General features: G+C 37.3%; 1 protein-coding gene across 8 annotated transcripts in view; it reads left to right on the top strand.

The window, feature by feature from the left end:
* SPECC1L (sperm antigen with calponin homology and coiled-coil domains 1 like) overlaps positions 1-16,848 on the top strand; it is a 108,083-nt gene that overhangs the window by 31,776 nt on the left and 59,459 nt on the right. For all 8 annotated transcript variants that reach the window (XR_010920208.1, XM_067550015.1, XM_067550018.1 and 5 more), the window contains 4 exons: positions 5,025-5,098; positions 5,900-6,075; positions 9,094-9,257; positions 12,002-12,093. Coding sequence is in view for 7 of the 8 variants with exons in the window: in XM_067550015.1 (XP_067406116.1) it covers positions 5,025-5,098; positions 5,900-6,075; positions 9,094-9,257; positions 12,002-12,093 (506 nt within the window). In the remaining variant the exon portion in view is untranslated. The remainder of the gene's footprint in view (positions 1-5,024; positions 5,099-5,899; positions 6,076-9,093; positions 9,258-12,001; positions 12,094-16,848) is intronic.

Genomic DNA, 16,848 nt, shown 5'->3' with positions numbered 1-16,848 from the left:
AGTATAATAGACAATGGTCTCTGCACACCAGTGGCATAACTATTGTCAGGTTCACCAATATACTAACATACTTATATTGGTATAACTCTGCTATTGTTGATGCAGTTATACTAGTATAAAAGATACTCTACTTTAAAGGAAATAGCTATCCCAGTAAAAGACACCTTTATACCAGTATAATGCATCCACACTGGGCTTGTAGCAATGTAAATATGTGAAAAATCATACCCATAACAGGCAGTTTTACCAGTACAACTTTCAAATATAGACCAGGCCTACATTGAGCATCCACAATTCAAGAAAGCTAGAAAGCTTCACTCATGCTGTACTCCTCTGTCAGGATAATAACTTCTTATGAAACACTTAATCTAGAAGACTAACGCCAGGTCTACACTACAGAAGTCTGCTGTATCCCTCAGGAGCTTGAAGAGGTATGGTCTCTGACTGACCTAGCTGTGCCAGCAGAAGGCCCTGGTAGAGATGTAGCTATACTGCCAAACTGCACTTTCATAATTTTATTTTACTTGTGGAAGGTGTATTTACTATATTGGTACTTTGCTGGTATAAGCTGCATCCATACTAAGGAACATTTTGCTAATGTAATATGCTAGTATTCCTCTATTGGTAAAATGCTCCTAGTGTAGGCATAGTCTAAATATCTTCAGAAATTGAGTTCCTGTGTATGACTATAGATGAGTGGTCTAAGTTTCACAACAAACCTATTGTATTACAGTAGCTCCTGAAGAAAGTAATGTTTACTTGTGGGACAGGCATATATCTTCATTTGACCCCATTCCTTTTAGTACTGTACAACAGTTGCTAGTGTTACTCAAAGAGTGAGAGGATGTAAATGCCATGTGATTTATTTTGTGACAAACAATGCAGCCAATATGGCTAATATGAGGAAAGTTTTTTTGCAAGAAAATAAGTAACACATGACTGTACTGCACATATTTTAAAATTATTGTCAAAAAAATTGAAAAGAGAGAATATTATGACCCAGGAAGAAAGGTGGAATCCTTTTGCAGATTGCCTATGATATTTTGTTTTAGATTGGCTCAAGGAAATAACCATTGTAGCATACACACAGGATATGGACTCTGTGGTTTGCTAGAAGATAACAAATATTGGTTTGAAGAAGCTTGTTGAGTAATTCTCCAAATATTGAAGCCAGTAAAATAACCTTTGATTCTGAGTTCATGTTGAAGCTGATGAAGTGTGGAAGACTCAAAAAACCAAAATAAAAAAAAAAAACCCTGATTGAAATTGCAGTTAGATGATGGCAAAATTTGTACTGAGAAAGCATTAGCTAGCTATTATACCATGTCATTTTCCAGCATCTGATCAGTCATCACATGCTAGTTTCCACACACAGCAGAGGAATCAATACCTGTTCTTCAATATGCAGAAGTTCATGCTGGAAATGGGGTTCTATCATCATTAATTCAACTGCTAGTCTTGTTTCCTCTATTTCAAAAAGTCTTGTTCTCCAATGAAAACTGAAAAATGTAACAGCTATTTAGTAATAGAAATCTCAAGTAAATATCCTGTGAGAAAACAAGGAGATTGTGGCAGTAGCTGGTGAAGAATGACTGTTTTCAGCATGTGGCCTGGTGCATTCAAAACCTAGAAAACTGCATGTGAACAGATAAGATTTCAGAGTTAGTTTCTTAAGCATCTTAATTCAGAAAAACTTGAAAGTACTCTCAGTGGATTTTAATAGTTGGACTCAGTAGTAACTGGTTTGTGATTGTTCAGACTGTAATTATATTTAAAACGTTGTACTATGAAATTATATGGATGTCTTAACACTAATGTTTTTAACAAATTTGAAATGTATTCATGTATTGAGATTAATCAGAATGGGTGTTAATATTAAGAAAACTTTGTTTTGTAATGACAGATGTTGTGCCAATTTGGATTTATAAAAAGTTATAGATAAAATACAATTTATTGTTTTTTAATATCTTGTTCTTTGCCTTCCATAGTTTTGTAAAATTCAGATGAAATACTCTATTAACATTGAAATGAGTCAACTTAAAAACCAGCATCTATAACTTAGTTCATTACAAATTGTAATCTAATATTGCAGTAGCACTTAATTTCCAGTTACGTCGTATCCTTGTACAACTGACTTAAATATTTAAAGCAAGTTATTAAAAATAAAAATACCATCTTGCATAGCAAAAAACACAGGCAGCTGAGGAAGTTTGCCTGAGCTACCTCCTGTTTCACTGTTTTCCCTCTAGAAGCTTTAGTACCGTTAGGTCCTTATGCTGCACTAGTCCCTTTTTTGTGTTTAGCAACAGCGACCTCATTCTCAGACTCTGGAACTTCTTGGGGATCAGGGAGGGCACTGGACAATGGATGGGGAAGAAGTCCAGATCAGGTACATAGGGAAGTTGGTGCCTGTATATTTGTATGTATTTAAATGATGCATACGCATTTGGGGTGGCTCGGGAGTACAAAAAACAAGACACAGAAAACTATTGTTTTCTTTTTTTAAATTTGCATGATTTTTGAGGGTTCTCACTAATGATTTTTGAATTCTTGGGTGTTGGCAATAGTATGTTCTTCTCTTATCCTTTGATTGAATTTAGAAAAAAAGCTAAGCAAGCTCTTACTCTAAAATGTTCTGTACTGTTTATAGTAGCTGGAGAATATTCAGGCTATTGTTTTGAACTTCAAAGCACAAATGTACTAACATTTAATGGTGCGTCTCATATCTCACAAACAGCTCAAAACAATGGCATTACCACTCTAGGACACATTTAGGTTTTCCAGTTTGTGGTGGTCATTTTTCTATTTTTGTTTATTTTTAGACAAATTGACTCATTTTTAGGTGTAAAAACAAATATTAAAAACAAAATTTAAAAAAATTGGCCCCCACTGGAGTTCCATGCACCTGGGAATCTGCTGCAAATAAGTAAGGCTTGGTAAGGCTTGCTGGCTCTCTCAGTAGGCAACTTTCAATACTGAATAAATTGTACCTTTTGAGTAATCTTGAAAATCCTATTCTCAAATTCTTCAGTTGGACTTTGTCACTTTTAACCTGAAACTGATGACCCTGCATGTTAGGTTCAGCATAATCAAACATTGTCCATGCTAATTCTTCCTTCTGAACTTTCGTACAAAGTTTTCCATTTTTTGTAGCTTAAGTGCGATGGTACCACTTGACTTGAGTGACCCTCACTGTTAATTAGCTTACCTCATCCAATGCTAAAAGATCAGCTGGATGTGCATCTTAGAATATGTAGTCCTGTAAGGTAGCTATAGATGCAGAAAAATGTCTGTCTTGTTTGACATTTTTGAACTTTTCCAAGCCTGAAATGTTGGTTTTTTTTTTTTTTTCAAGCCGTTCAGGGGCTTATGTCATTCTTGCATAGAAATTAGCTGTGACATTAAAAGTCTGTAGTTAGTACTATTGGAATAACAAAGCTGATGAATCCAAAGTTGTTCAGCCTCCAGAAGAACTACAAATCAATCTGCCTTTGCTCAAATAGTGTCTCCAGATTAGCATCAGGTTTAAATGTTGTGAAATGGAATAACTTCATGTGAATATGTGTGTGGTTTTGCTTTGCATTTTTTATTTAGTCTACCATATGCTATTTTAAAAATGTCTCATAATTCTAGAAAACAGCTGTCTGCCAAGAGATCAAGGAGATTGTTCTGCGTGCCAAAATATAGGGCTCAATTTTAAATATGGGGGAAGTGGGCGAGAGCATTGGTAGAATTTAAGGTTCTAAAAATAATCCTGTATTGCATAATTATCCCTAAAATTAATTGTAACTGATAACCAAATAAACACGTTGGAAAGTTCAACTTTACAACAGAATGATAATCACACAATTTTACAGTCTGTCAGCTTAGTTGTTTAAATTAATGTACAGTAAATGTTTGAATAATCAGAAGGCATGTGCCTACTACTAGGTAGTTTTTGCCAAGGTCTTGGATTTTAAACAGCTTAATACATTAGGTACCTGCAGCCTTCGTATTAGAAAAGTGCAGTCAGTATACACAGAAGATATTTGTTTCACAACTGCTCTTGGTATAATGAACCTGAACTAAAAAATACCATTTATCACAGTTGGCCCTACAAATCAAGAGGCCCTGCATCTTTACCGTTTACATATGCATACAGTACCATAGAAATAGAATGCCCTTAAAGCCCAAAGATCAGAGAAGTGCTACTTAATGAGAAATGTATTCCATGTGCTTCTTCAGTTTACTCAATTATAAGAATAGAATAATCAATCATGCTGTTCTCTTGTGCATTGAATAAAGCAACAAATGAATAATAATCACAGTAGGCAGTCTGTTAGACGCCAAATTAGGAATTGGTAGTTGTCAAGCTGCATACCCTTTTTGTAGCTGCCGTCATATTTAAGGGAACATCTTACTTCCATATTATGATCTCATTGAATATACTGTAATGCTTGCCCCCCCAGGCTTTAAATATAGCTTATCTCAAATAATGTTGTGACACACAAGAATGGGACCTTTTTCAGGTCTAGAATTGGAATCTTATTCCTGTGGAAATGGCAAGGGAGGGAGACACTCCTGATGGCATCTGTCTTGCTGCAGGGAAATGTGAATCTGTAGGGGTGATAATGCGGCTTTTATTTTTATTTTTAAATGGGAAAATCCCAGCCCATTTTTAAACATTGATGGCATTGAAACCTTTATTTAGCATCCTCCCATGTCAATGTGCTTACCTTGCATGTAACATTTTAGAGACTGTTTTATTTTTTAATGTTGTGGATGGTAAGGCAAAAACTGGAATCCTAATACCCATCAAGTTAGTTCATGCTAATTACCCAGTTTTAGGAGTGCCCACTCTGTTAAATAACTTCATATTTAGACATTTATTGATAATTATATATTAAATATAATTCAATAAATAGTTTGATTATGAAAAACATAAATGGTGTTTTCATTTAAAAAGTGTACAAGTGGTTTCAGTTGCTCTTTTGTAGACAAATCACTAACTGTTATCTTAAAGTGGATTTGACTTATCTTTCCAGATACAGTTAAAAAACTTCAGGACCAAAAGCATGACATGGAAAGAGAAATAAAGACTCTTCACAGGAGGCTCCGGGTAGGTTAAAACCTACAGTCCAGCATGCCATTGAGCACTAAAAGAGGTGAAGTGGGAGACACTGTAAGAGTAGTACACAAGACATGGTTCGGCAATTAAAATACCTAGTGTAGTCTTTTCGCTGCACGCTGCTCTAAAAATCTACCAGAAGTGTTTCAAGGCTATATAATAGTTCTGGGATTTCAATATGTACAAATAGAAGTTGCTCTTACTGGGTATTGTTTATGTTGATGGGTACCAAAGACAAAGCACGTGGCAGACTTACTAATGGGGGGAAAGTGAATATTATTACTGTGTTTAAAGGCACTTAGAATAATTCTGGGGATAGGTGCATCAGCTCAAGGATGAAGCTAAATGCTTCATCTTGGGATAAACATACTAAGCTACAGAAATTAAAGAATTAACTATAAGAGCATTTGTATGCCTCAGCAAACTAACCTTTATTTGGATAGATTGAATTTTCATGTGTCTTGTTTAATGCAGTTGTATTTTAATGTAGATATCTTTACTTTTTTTTTCTTTTTTTTCTTTTTTTTTTTTTTTTTTTTTTTTGAGAAAAGGAAAGTTCAGGACCTCGCCAACCTCCCTGCTGCAAAACTCCACAGCTGATTACTGATGAATTTATCTTCATAAATAAGATTTGTAACTTAAGTAGTGTTTTACTTTTGGACTATCAAATATGACTACTTTTACCACCCACTTAAATCTTCCACTCTGAGAGCGCAGTGGAATTTTGCAGCAGGATAATTCTTTGATTTCAAACTCCTTGTTGCTGCTGTTTAAAGTTTTGGTTATTTATAGGAGGAGTCTGCAGAATGGCGTCAGTTCCAAGCTGATCTACAGACTGCCGTGGTCATAGCAAATGATATCAAATCTGAGGCCCAGGAGGAGATAGGAGACCTAAAGCGTAGACTGCTTGAGTCTCAGGAAAAAAATGAGAAACTTACTAAAGAGCTGGAAGAAATAAAGTCACGCAAGTATGTTAATGAAAACTGGGAGTTACATATTTTTTATTGCTTTTTGTACAATTTGAGAGGTTAATTTCTTAACTGTAACTGTTGAGACTCATGGAAAGTCACAGAGCAAGACTGTCATTTTGAGGAAAGATCATTTCAGCCTAAGATCTCTCTGCATCCTTCTAGGGACAATTTTGAAAGAATGGGCAAACCAATAAGAGAGAGTACTGTTTTTTTTGTTTTGTTTTGTTTTGTTTTGTTTTTTTTCATCGCTCTGTCTTAATTTTCTGCAGTGGAGGAAATGTACTTGTTTTGGCACTCTTTCACAAATGCACATGTGTGCACACAAAAGGAAAGTCTTTAGTCTGTTTTTAGTCACAAATAAGAGTCCATGACTTGGGCTTAGCTTCCCTAAGTAGGGCATGGAAAGCAAGCAATGAATAGTCTCTTCTGCACTATTGCAAGTATGCTTTGCTTAGCTGCCAGGCCTTTTAGAGGAGAACAAAACATAAGCTTACCTTACTGTGGAGAAGAGAGGGTTTGTTTCTTGACAACTAGGCTAATCAGATAAAAGATGTAAGATTCTCACTTGTCATCTATTGTCGTTTGAGTTGAGACAAAAGTCCCTAGGAGCTCTACAAGAAATGGTTACTTCTAGATAACCTGCATAGACTGGTAATGTGAATCAATTTGTTTTTGAATATTAGAAGGCACATAACCTATTTAAAGCCAGGCACTCTCACATCTGGTATTTGATTTCTAGCTATGGTCTTGATTTCTTTGAGACTAGAGTTTTGTAAATAATTACGATCAGTCAGTTTCAAAGGAAAGGAGTTTGTCCAGTCAAATAGGTAGTGCTCAGTTTCTTTGGAGCAAGGGGGCAGTCTTTTTGCTGACTTTATACAGTGACTAGCACAGTGGTGCCTGTAGCTGCTACTGCAATACTTAATAACTAATGCAGTAATTAATTTTTTTTTCCAAAAATACCATCAGAAAATAATCTGTTAGTATCACTGCATAGCTCATTCCATGAACTTCCAGCAGGGTGCTATTTAAGAAATAGAATGAGAAATCAATCACTAATAGCTTCACTTATAAAAGTGACTTTACTGTATGTTGAATAGAAGCTGATACAGCATGCTTCTTATTTAAGGTTAATTATACTTACAGCACTTTGGAAAACAGACCACTTGAATTTTCTGCAGTTGCTGTAAACTTTCTTCAGTAATAAGCCTTTGCCTCATAATCAAATGGTTGTGGAGAGTTTTTTGTAGTGATTTTTTTAAGTGACCCTAATTCCATCACAGCTCAACAGCAATTCATGTTTTTTCCCTGTCCTGCCAATGTACTTGAACCTGAGCACTAGTTCTCTCTATGACTTGAACAAGTGTTTGGTCTCCATGGCTATTTGGTCCTTTTGATTCAGACTGGAGACTGTCAACAGTTACATTTATGATGTTTGTGAGGTGTATACCTGTTCCCATTATTAAAACCTTTTGTAAAGTGCCATGTAAATCAACACCAATAAACCCTTTATAAATACAGATATGATCAATCTTTGAGGCAGAGAACACTTGACTATCAGAGTGGTGTGAGAGAAATGCCTTTTGCAGTGGAATTTTGCACAGCTGCATTGGTGAGATGCAGAGAGCAGACTGGATAAGGGTATTAATGGAAATGAGAGAGGACCTGAATGGTGAGGGTAAGGCAGATTAAACTGAAGTGACGCTACCAATTGGAATAGGCTGTCAGGTAGTAAAACTCCAAATTGCTAGTGACTTAGGAGATACTCTGACCTGAAGTTTAGAGAGAATAATACCTTAAGTCAAAATGTTATACACACTTACTTTTGTAGGAATTTCTAATCTAGTCTTTGCATTTTCAAAATTGGAAGGATGCTTTGCATTACAGAGATCTGATATCTAGAAAATCTGTTCATTAAGTTTCAATGAATCAGACTAATTATGAGGTGTTTGAATCCCTCTGTTTAAACTAAGTCTTAACCTTGCAGTATTGGTTCACTGCATTGGTGGGTAAAATATATTGGAACAATAAATGTGCAGGATGAAAATCAGCTAGAATTGATTTTTCCTTGGAAGCAGTGTTAACAATGTAACATAATCATCTGCCAAATGACAACTTTAAAATAAACTTTTTATGCAGTATTCACACACTCAGTTGTCGGAAGCCTATTGGTTGGTTTGTTCGGATACTGATTTAAAAAATGCTTTCTAAATCCATGTTACTTGCAGATCATGATAAAATAATCTACTGGTAATTGATTACTATAGTAGCAGTAGAGAACTCCAAAGGCAGTTGAAATTGATTCTTTAAAAACTTGTAAGATTCCAAAAGAAGAGAAAAGGTGTAGCTGCTGTTGAAAAATATAGTTAGCATGGTATTTGATCTGAAACTGAGGCAATGAGTAATCCCTCAGATCCTGGGGAGAATGCGGGGGGACACTTTCTCCAGACAGAATGATGTTCCTCCATCAGAGTGACAGTGAATGTTATGATTTATATAAACATAGGTTGAAAGGGCCCTTCCATTCGAGAACCTTGTTGTCCTTTTGAGTTACAACTAGGATTAGGTCTCAGTTGAAAGCTAAAAATACATTCTTCCCTCTACCCCAGCCTTCCCAAAATTGGATTGAACCTTTGTCATATATGCAAGCATAAAATAACTTGTTCGCTTCAAAAATAATTATAAAGATATTTCTTATTTTGTTGATTTCAATGGATTAGTTTTTAAACTTCAAACGTGCCATAGATTAACTAATTGGAAAACACAAGACTAAACTTGACTCTTGATAGGTAAAAAGCCTTTCAGTTCACTTAGGGTCTCTTGTTGACAGATATTAAAGAATTTGTCTGGTATCTAAGGCTGTTAATCTAAACTTAAATTACAGTAAAAAGCAAAGTAGGTTAATATATTGAGTAGAGTTATGATCTCAATTCCTGTGTTTACATTTAAGCCTTTTGACATAAAGAAAATATTTGTTTTCTTATGTGTCTAAGATGGTCTAGTTTTTGTTTACAGGCAGGAAGAGGAACGTGGCCGGGTATACAATTACATGAATGCTGTAGAGAGGGATTTGGCAGCTCTGAGACAAGGAATGGGGCTGAGTCGCAGGTCATCCACCTCCTCGGAGCCAACTCCTACAGTAAAAACACTAATCAAATCCTTTGACAGTGCCTCACAAGGTAATTACTTTTTGCCAGTATAGTAGCTGTACATCGTTAGGGGTTTGGGTATGTTGACGTGCTCTTCTGATGTTCTAGCTGATTCAAAATTCAGCTATATGACACTACAATAGCAACCTATGGATGCTGTCTGAAACAAACCCATGTAAACTAAATTACATTACTGGTGATACATTACTGTTAAGTAACTCTCTTTTCTCTTACTCTTCTCTTCCCAACCCCAGGGGTTGAATGTTCTCTATCCCTCACTGTCACTTACCCAGTGATTTGGACATTAGTGGTTTTGTGATTCAGCATTCTCACTCAAAAGGAATATAATACAAATTGTACACTCAGCTGTGTCCCCAGTTTAAGGATGTATTCAGTATTCCCACTAAGACACTGACATTAATAAATGCCCCCAAAAGAACTCCCTAGAAGCCATATAATGATTAGCACCAAGTTTAAAAAAAACAAAACCCTGAGCTCCTAAAATCCATATTTTAGTGCCTTGGATGTACAAATGTGTCAACCCTACTTCTCCCATTTATCTCAATGGGAACTATTGGGCGCTCAGCACTTTAGAAAATGAAACAGGTAGATTTAGAGCCTAATTTTAGGCTCTTGTTTGTGAAAATTTAGGCTCAGATTCTAGCGTTTGCTCTGCTCCAAAGAGGAGCAGGATTAGGACGGCATGTAGCTTTCCTGGAACAGTTTAATAAATAAAATCACAAATATGAGGTGTTTACTTAGACAGACTTTAAGAGTGTGAATAAAATGAATTACTATTATACAACTTTAGGGCTTGTCTACATGGTGGAATAATGCATTCTCTGGGAATAGGATTTCCAAAGCACGCTAATGCATTGCGCATTAATTAGCCTGTGTAGATCCTGCTGGTGTGAGCTAAAAGTTCCCTAATGCACTGACTAAACAGTGCTTGTAGTGTTTGAAAAAGCACGACATTAAAGTGCACTAGGGGAACCTTGAGTATGCACCAGCAAGATCTACACAGACCAATTAATGCACAACACATTAGTGCACCCCCCTAGAGCGCATTACCCAACTATGTAGACAAGTCCTGAGTATCATTTACAGTAAGACCGCTTTAAATTGGTCTGGTAGTACAAAGGGGCCTTAATGTGGGTGTAAATTACATTTACATGACTTTAAAGTCCCTGAGCACTAGCAGAGTGATATAAGCAGCCTTAATGTAAATAGTAACCCACTTTTATTTGCTCGCTACCTGAAGACTTGTCATATGATGCAGTATAATTTATAAATCATACTGAGGTTTTGTAGATTGTCATATTTCTACATTTTGTGTGCCCTCTTAGTATTTGTCTTTGTTGCTTTCAGCATCCTCAGTGCAAATTTGAGTGTTGTTAGTGGTTTTAGTTCATAATAATTGTGCAAAAAATTTTAATAAAAGAAGGAAGTAACATGAGGGAATCAGCAGAAAACTTGCTCATCTGTGGCTTTGGATAACAATGCTGTTGCTCAAACAAATTGTATAAAAATAAAAACTACCCTCCTGGTACAAAATTCACATAATTTGCTAATCAGGCAATTAGGGAATGAGCTGACTGGCTGAGCAAAATGAGCTCTTACACACAAGTTGATGGCACTTCTGTATGCCTCCAGTATGAGAACTGTTAAATATCGCTTTTGATCCATTCCAGAATTTCAAAGACTGTTCTAAGCTTCTGTGGTTAGAACCCTATTGATTTTTGGTGAAATTTGGAAAACTGGAGGGGGGAGATGAAGGGGATTCTCCGTCACTGGCATCTGGTTAGCAGACCCAGCAACTATAAGTACCTCTGTGATTGTCTGTAGATCACATAACTGGTTGGTGGAAGCTGCAAACATCTTCCAGCATAACCATACCCCTTATCTCAGGTCTACCCTTTCTCCCAGTGTAGTGTGGAAACATTGACACCCAGAATGTTTCTCCCGCACAGAAAGAAAAGAAATTAGAATGGTGGACGGGGAATAGGGGGCATGGTGGGTGGAATGGGGGTGTTCGTAGAGTTCCTGACATGGGGGGAGAGAGAATAGGGTTCCTGGTGGTGGAAAATAGGGAACCCTGATATGGGGGTTAGGAGGCTATGGGGGGCACACAACTCCTGGCATGGGTGGGGAAATGGGGATGATGGTATGTGGGGAGGATAACATGAGTGATACTCAAAACCCCTGAAATGTAGCAGAGGGATTGTGGACTGGGGAATGGAAAACCCTAGAATGGGTGAATGGGACTTGGAACCTTTGGCGTGAAGGTGGCAGGATGCAGTGAGTCCCTGAAATAAAGATGGATGGGTGGTTGTCACACAGGCAGTTTGTGGGGAGAATGGAGGAAAGCAAAGAGCTCCTGGTATGTGCCATGTACACCTCCTAGAGATGCAACAAAGTATGCAACCCTCTAAATTAGAAAACCAAAGCCACTTTTGATTGGTATGTAACACTTCCAGATCAGTTAAGTAGGGGGAGAATATCTTTTGGTGACCAGCTAGATAAATAGTTTTATAGGGTTGTGCTATATCAAAAATGGAAGGCTCATTTTAGGAGGTGACCAACAGTACTCTGAGCATTTTAAAACTTTCAAAGTTGCTTTCCATAAAATGAGCACTGTAAAATATGAGCAAACAAAACACTTGTCAGGTTCTGTCTTTACACGGTTGTCATGACAGGTGGCTACACGGCCACTTCTCTATTTGGATGAAAACCATGCCGCAGTTGGGATAACTTCCTTTTTATTTTTCCAATAGTTCCAAGCCCTGCCACAGCCACAATTCCTCGCACTCCTCTCAGTCCAAGCCCCATGAAAACTCCCCCTGCAGCTGCAGTGTCTCCTATGCAGGTAAGTGCTTGTGATAGTATTTAATGCTTTGTTTTGTCAAATCATGCATAAGGTTGTGATGGTATTGTACAGACATTGATTGACTTTGTGGGCAATAGTAATAAAATATTGCCTCAGGCAAATAGTTACTGAAATGTAGAGTTGGATGAAGGACCTGTTTTTACCTCAGGGTGCTTTTAAAAAAAATATTGCCCTTAAAGCACAGGACTGTTGCGGGGTAGAGGTTATTTTATTCTGTCTTACCATTAATACAGAGTCAGTCTCTCTCTCTTCCCTCTCCATTTCCAAGCAGGTTATCATGGCCAACTTTGCTTCCCATGGAAACAAATCACTTCCAACTGCCCCTTTAAGCAGTAGGTTATTTTCTGGGGGGTATATTATAATGAAGGAATCTCTTATTGCATGAAAATTCTTTAGTTAGGTACTAACTACTCTTTTGTGCTGCTGAGAATTGATATTCTTGTAATATGGAAGGCTAACTTCAATCTTCCTGAATGCCTTGTCTGTCAGTTTTCAGTCCTTTGTAACAGAAACAGTATTGATCTCCTTTGGGCAATAGAGAGCGGTCATGCATCTGTTCAGGATTGGTCAGCAGCCTTCAATAAAAATGTATCAATGTTGTGGGCCTCACTGTAGGACCTGTATTGGAGGGATGAAGTCATAAATTGGCTATTTTAATTCATTTTATAAGGATCCAGAGAGTTATGTTCAACCTCTTGATATATGTTGATGTACCCTGGGTCCTCTGTCTTCTTTCTAGCCTCTCACCCCCTTTGTTCAACTGCTAGGGGAGAACATTGCGTATCACAGGATTGCATTATCAGTACATAACTCAGTCTTGCTTTCTATGAACCTGGACACTGCTGTTTTGTTTTTTCAATATCAGGATAAGATAGGGACATGAAGAAAGTTAACAGAATTAGGCTCTGAACAGATAAGAGAAAAGGTAGCAGTTGTTGGCAGGATGAAGCATCTGGAGGAATTGGCAGTGCTTATTTCCTTCAGTGAACGAATATGTTCACTTAGTAGTAGTAGTTCTGCTGTAAGATTCAGAGCATTGGTGGCCAGAAATGCCACCAATTTATTTTAATATGTCGTGGCACAATTTTACAGTTGTTGACATGAGAGAGAGCACCTTTTTCAACTGTGGCTTGTGACAGTGAAGGAATAACGTTTGAAACCTGTTGTCAAACATGGCAGGATTTTCTAGTGCAGATATTGATAAATCATATCCCTTCACACTGAGACTCAAATTCATAAGGTGAACAGTTACAGCTTCAAAACAGAAGTGGAGAAATTAGATTTTTTTCATCAGAAAATGTGTTGCTTTCTGTGATTCAGTCAGCAGTGATAATGTTTTTCACAAGGCAGCTGCATCTGACTAGCTGTGTGTCAGTTGGGGATTCAGTCACCATTGAGCTGCCTTTATATTTTTTCTTCACGTGAGAAATGGGCATGCTTAGTCTCATATTCTGAAAGGCTAGACTAGAAGTTTGGCAACACAAAGGCTTTTGACTGTAGCCTAAGGTTTATGTGCCTTATGTATTCACAAATTAACCATGGACTTCAGTTATTTGTAACGAAAATAGCATCTTAAAGTAGTGGGAAGCTAGCACATGATGCTTGCTACTCTTCATTTGAGTTTCTCTGTCTGCCATAATGTGGATGTTGAATTGCACTTCTGGTGCACAAGCAGAATGTGAGTAGTGGGATGTCCTCTGGGGTGAAAGGAACTCCCTGAAAAGGGAAGGTAGTAGTGAAATAGAGAATCTTTGCCTCTAATTTCTTTTGAAAATAAGTGATCTTACTGAATGTATGTAAATACACAGAGAGGCTTTTTTGTGTTGACTTTATTTGTTGCATTATATCGAAACAGCCAATTATAGTGAAGGAATGATGTAATGAGGCTCAGAGAATCTCCATCATGTTACCACATTGGTTTCTACTGTCTTCCCATTCAAGACACTACATAATTCAGTTCAGCCTACTTCTTAGAATTCATCTTCTATCAAGTCTGTCCTACCAGTGATGTCAGCCTTCATTTTCTCTTCATTATTCCTTATCTCTAGTTACAGTGGCAATGCAAGATTTAAAAGTGTGACTGTCTGGGACAGTTCCAAGGTTGTCATCGTGGCCATGAGATCTGAGTTAAGCTGGAGGAGTTGTCCACTGCATGAGTACTGAAGTCCTTTTCTTGAGCTAGCATGCTAACGATATTGGTGTGGCTACAGTGGCACAAACAGCAGCTTGAGCTAGCTGCCTGATATAACCATACCTGACCCCCTGGTTCGTACTCAGGTGCCTAGCCTGAGTCACTGCCCATGCTGTTGCGGCCACATTGCTATGTTTAGTGCACTATCTTGAGCAGAGCTAGCATACATCTTTGTACATGCTGTCGGAAGCATGCTCCCTGCTCACTCCCTTTTTTTTGTGGTAGCACTCATCTGCTCAAGCAGAGACTGAGTCAATGAGACAATCTGTGTGCCAACACAAATCCCATTTATTCCCATCCTGGTATTCTGATAAAATGGACAGGCTGACATAACCAAGTTTTGGAGTGAAACCCATATGCATTTAAGTCCAGATGCAAACATAGGCGTACCACATCCCTGAACCTCCTTTGATGATACAAGTCAGTATCATTTTGTGATAAACATCACAGCCCAATTATCGCATGTTGCTGTTTAATGTTTTCAATGCAATATCTTACTATGTTCTTCCAATTCAAAAAAAGAAAAGATTTTAGATGTCTTTTTTTTTTCTTCTTCTTCTTCTTACTCCTGTTCTCTCTTCATTCCAGTGCTGGATGTTGAGAGAGGTATTTCTCTTCTTTTCCTCCTTCTGCTGGCCTCCTCACCTCCTTAGACTACTGATAGGCTGGTGTCTGTGATTTCATCCGTTTTATCAGCACTCAAACGATCTTATGTTTATCAGGCATACCTGGCAAATCTAATGTGTGAATATTAAACATTTTGTATAATTTAACATTTTTAATCTTACTTTATAAATCTAAAAGGATTCCAAAGCATAGCAATAACTGCAATATATATAGGAATCATTATTCCCTCCACTAAAATGAAGTCAGGGTGCTGGTGTAGAGCAGCTGTTGGAACAGTTCATACCTATGTTGCAAAACTCTTTAGAAGAGGTACCTGTACCTCAGTGCCTCTGCAGCAAGAGGACGTCACCAACATTGGGCTTAAATGCCAGTGCCATATTTAACTTTGCTGAGCAAACTGGGTTGTTATATTTAATCTAGTATTTAAATTATGTTTACTCAACTGCAACATTCATGTATTTCCCTGCTGTATGCTGATGAGTGATATTAGCAAGTGCAGCCAGGCCTGGTGTTTCAGCCCTCCATTTTCACCTTAGCCTAAAGCATATAGGCAGAGTGATAAGTATTTTCAAAGTGGAGCATTTCTGTGATTGTCACTGATCCTCCTTAAGCTATGATAGCAAAAATTCCTCACCGTTTCTAACTTTTGTTCAGTTCTACTAGTGTTTGTGACAACGGGAGCCCTGGAGTTGATTCACTATCTATGATTTAATCACTGTCATCTCGCTCAAAGCAGGTCTAGTTGACATGATGTGTAAAATGTCAGTGGCAGCTGGCAGCCCCTCTACACAGTCTTCTAACACTGATTTGTCTGAACTGGTGTCGGCAACAATAGGGAATTTTTGCAAAATTTCCCTTGTGTACATGAGACTTTCATCTAAATGCCTGAGTGAGGCTTTCAATGCAAAAGTACACAAGAAGGTACCTCCATGGATGGGAAATTAAGAGTGGTATATTTCCTTCCCAGTTGCCAGAAAACTGACAAAATAGGGTTAAGAGAAAAAGTAAATACATAGTTTTCCCTTCTTCCTGGAAAGCATTATTTTTAAACATTTTGTATATTTAATTCTCATGAACCTGGACTAATAGCACTAGAGTCTTATACTGTAAGCTCTTCATTTCAAGGACCATATCTGTTTCTGTTTGTACAGCACCTAGCACAATGGGACCCAGTCCTGTTTAGGCCCACTGGAATTCGGCTCTATTGTAATATAAATATTAAATAACTTACAGAGAAGCAGACATAGGTTGGTAATGTATGCTGGCTTCCCCACACATATCTTACAGTTAATCTCAGGTACTCAGGATCATGGTTTGGTGATGTTTACCAGTGTCCACCAGGGATTTGAAATAATATCTTTGGAGATTAATGATCTAACCCCGTTCATCATCATTTTGCCTCCCAAACTGAGAACATGTACTATGTACACCTATGTACACGCAGACTTTTATTTTTTTAAAGGATCATGTACGTGTCTGTTTCTCTTTATGAGTCTATTAGTAACTCTAGTATTCTAGCCTTGATGATTTCCAGGAAGCTTCATTTAATCAAATTGTTTTCTGCATGATTGATTTCTGTATTAACCTAAGAAAGTATCAACACCATAACATTTAAAATAATTAGATTTTTATATGTGAAACTATTAACTTAATTATTCATGCTTAACAGATAATAAGCAATAATTGCTATCTAGCAGAACTTTTGCCTGCAGCCTGAAAATGGCAGTGAGAAAAAAGTAACTGATACTAAATTTTCTTATTGTCAGTGAGATTATGCACTTGCTGTTCCTTTCTTTAGCATTGTAAATCTTATCTGTAATTTTGATATCAGTTTGTGATTGTTAAACATATTGGGCCAGATTCATCCTTACTCCTGTGGTAAATTACTCTGTACTTATATTTGAAAATAAATATCA

This window comes from Emydura macquarii, unplaced genomic scaffold (genome assembly GCF_026122565.2).
Source record: "Emydura macquarii macquarii isolate MOO-44397 ecotype Brisbane River unplaced genomic scaffold, CSIRO-AGI_Emac_v2 contig_1254, whole genome shotgun sequence".
NCBI lineage: Eukaryota > Metazoa > Chordata > Testudines > Chelidae > Emydura > Emydura macquarii.
The sequence above is the reverse complement of the archived record's forward strand: the minus strand, read 5'-3'. Positions and strand labels throughout refer to the sequence as shown.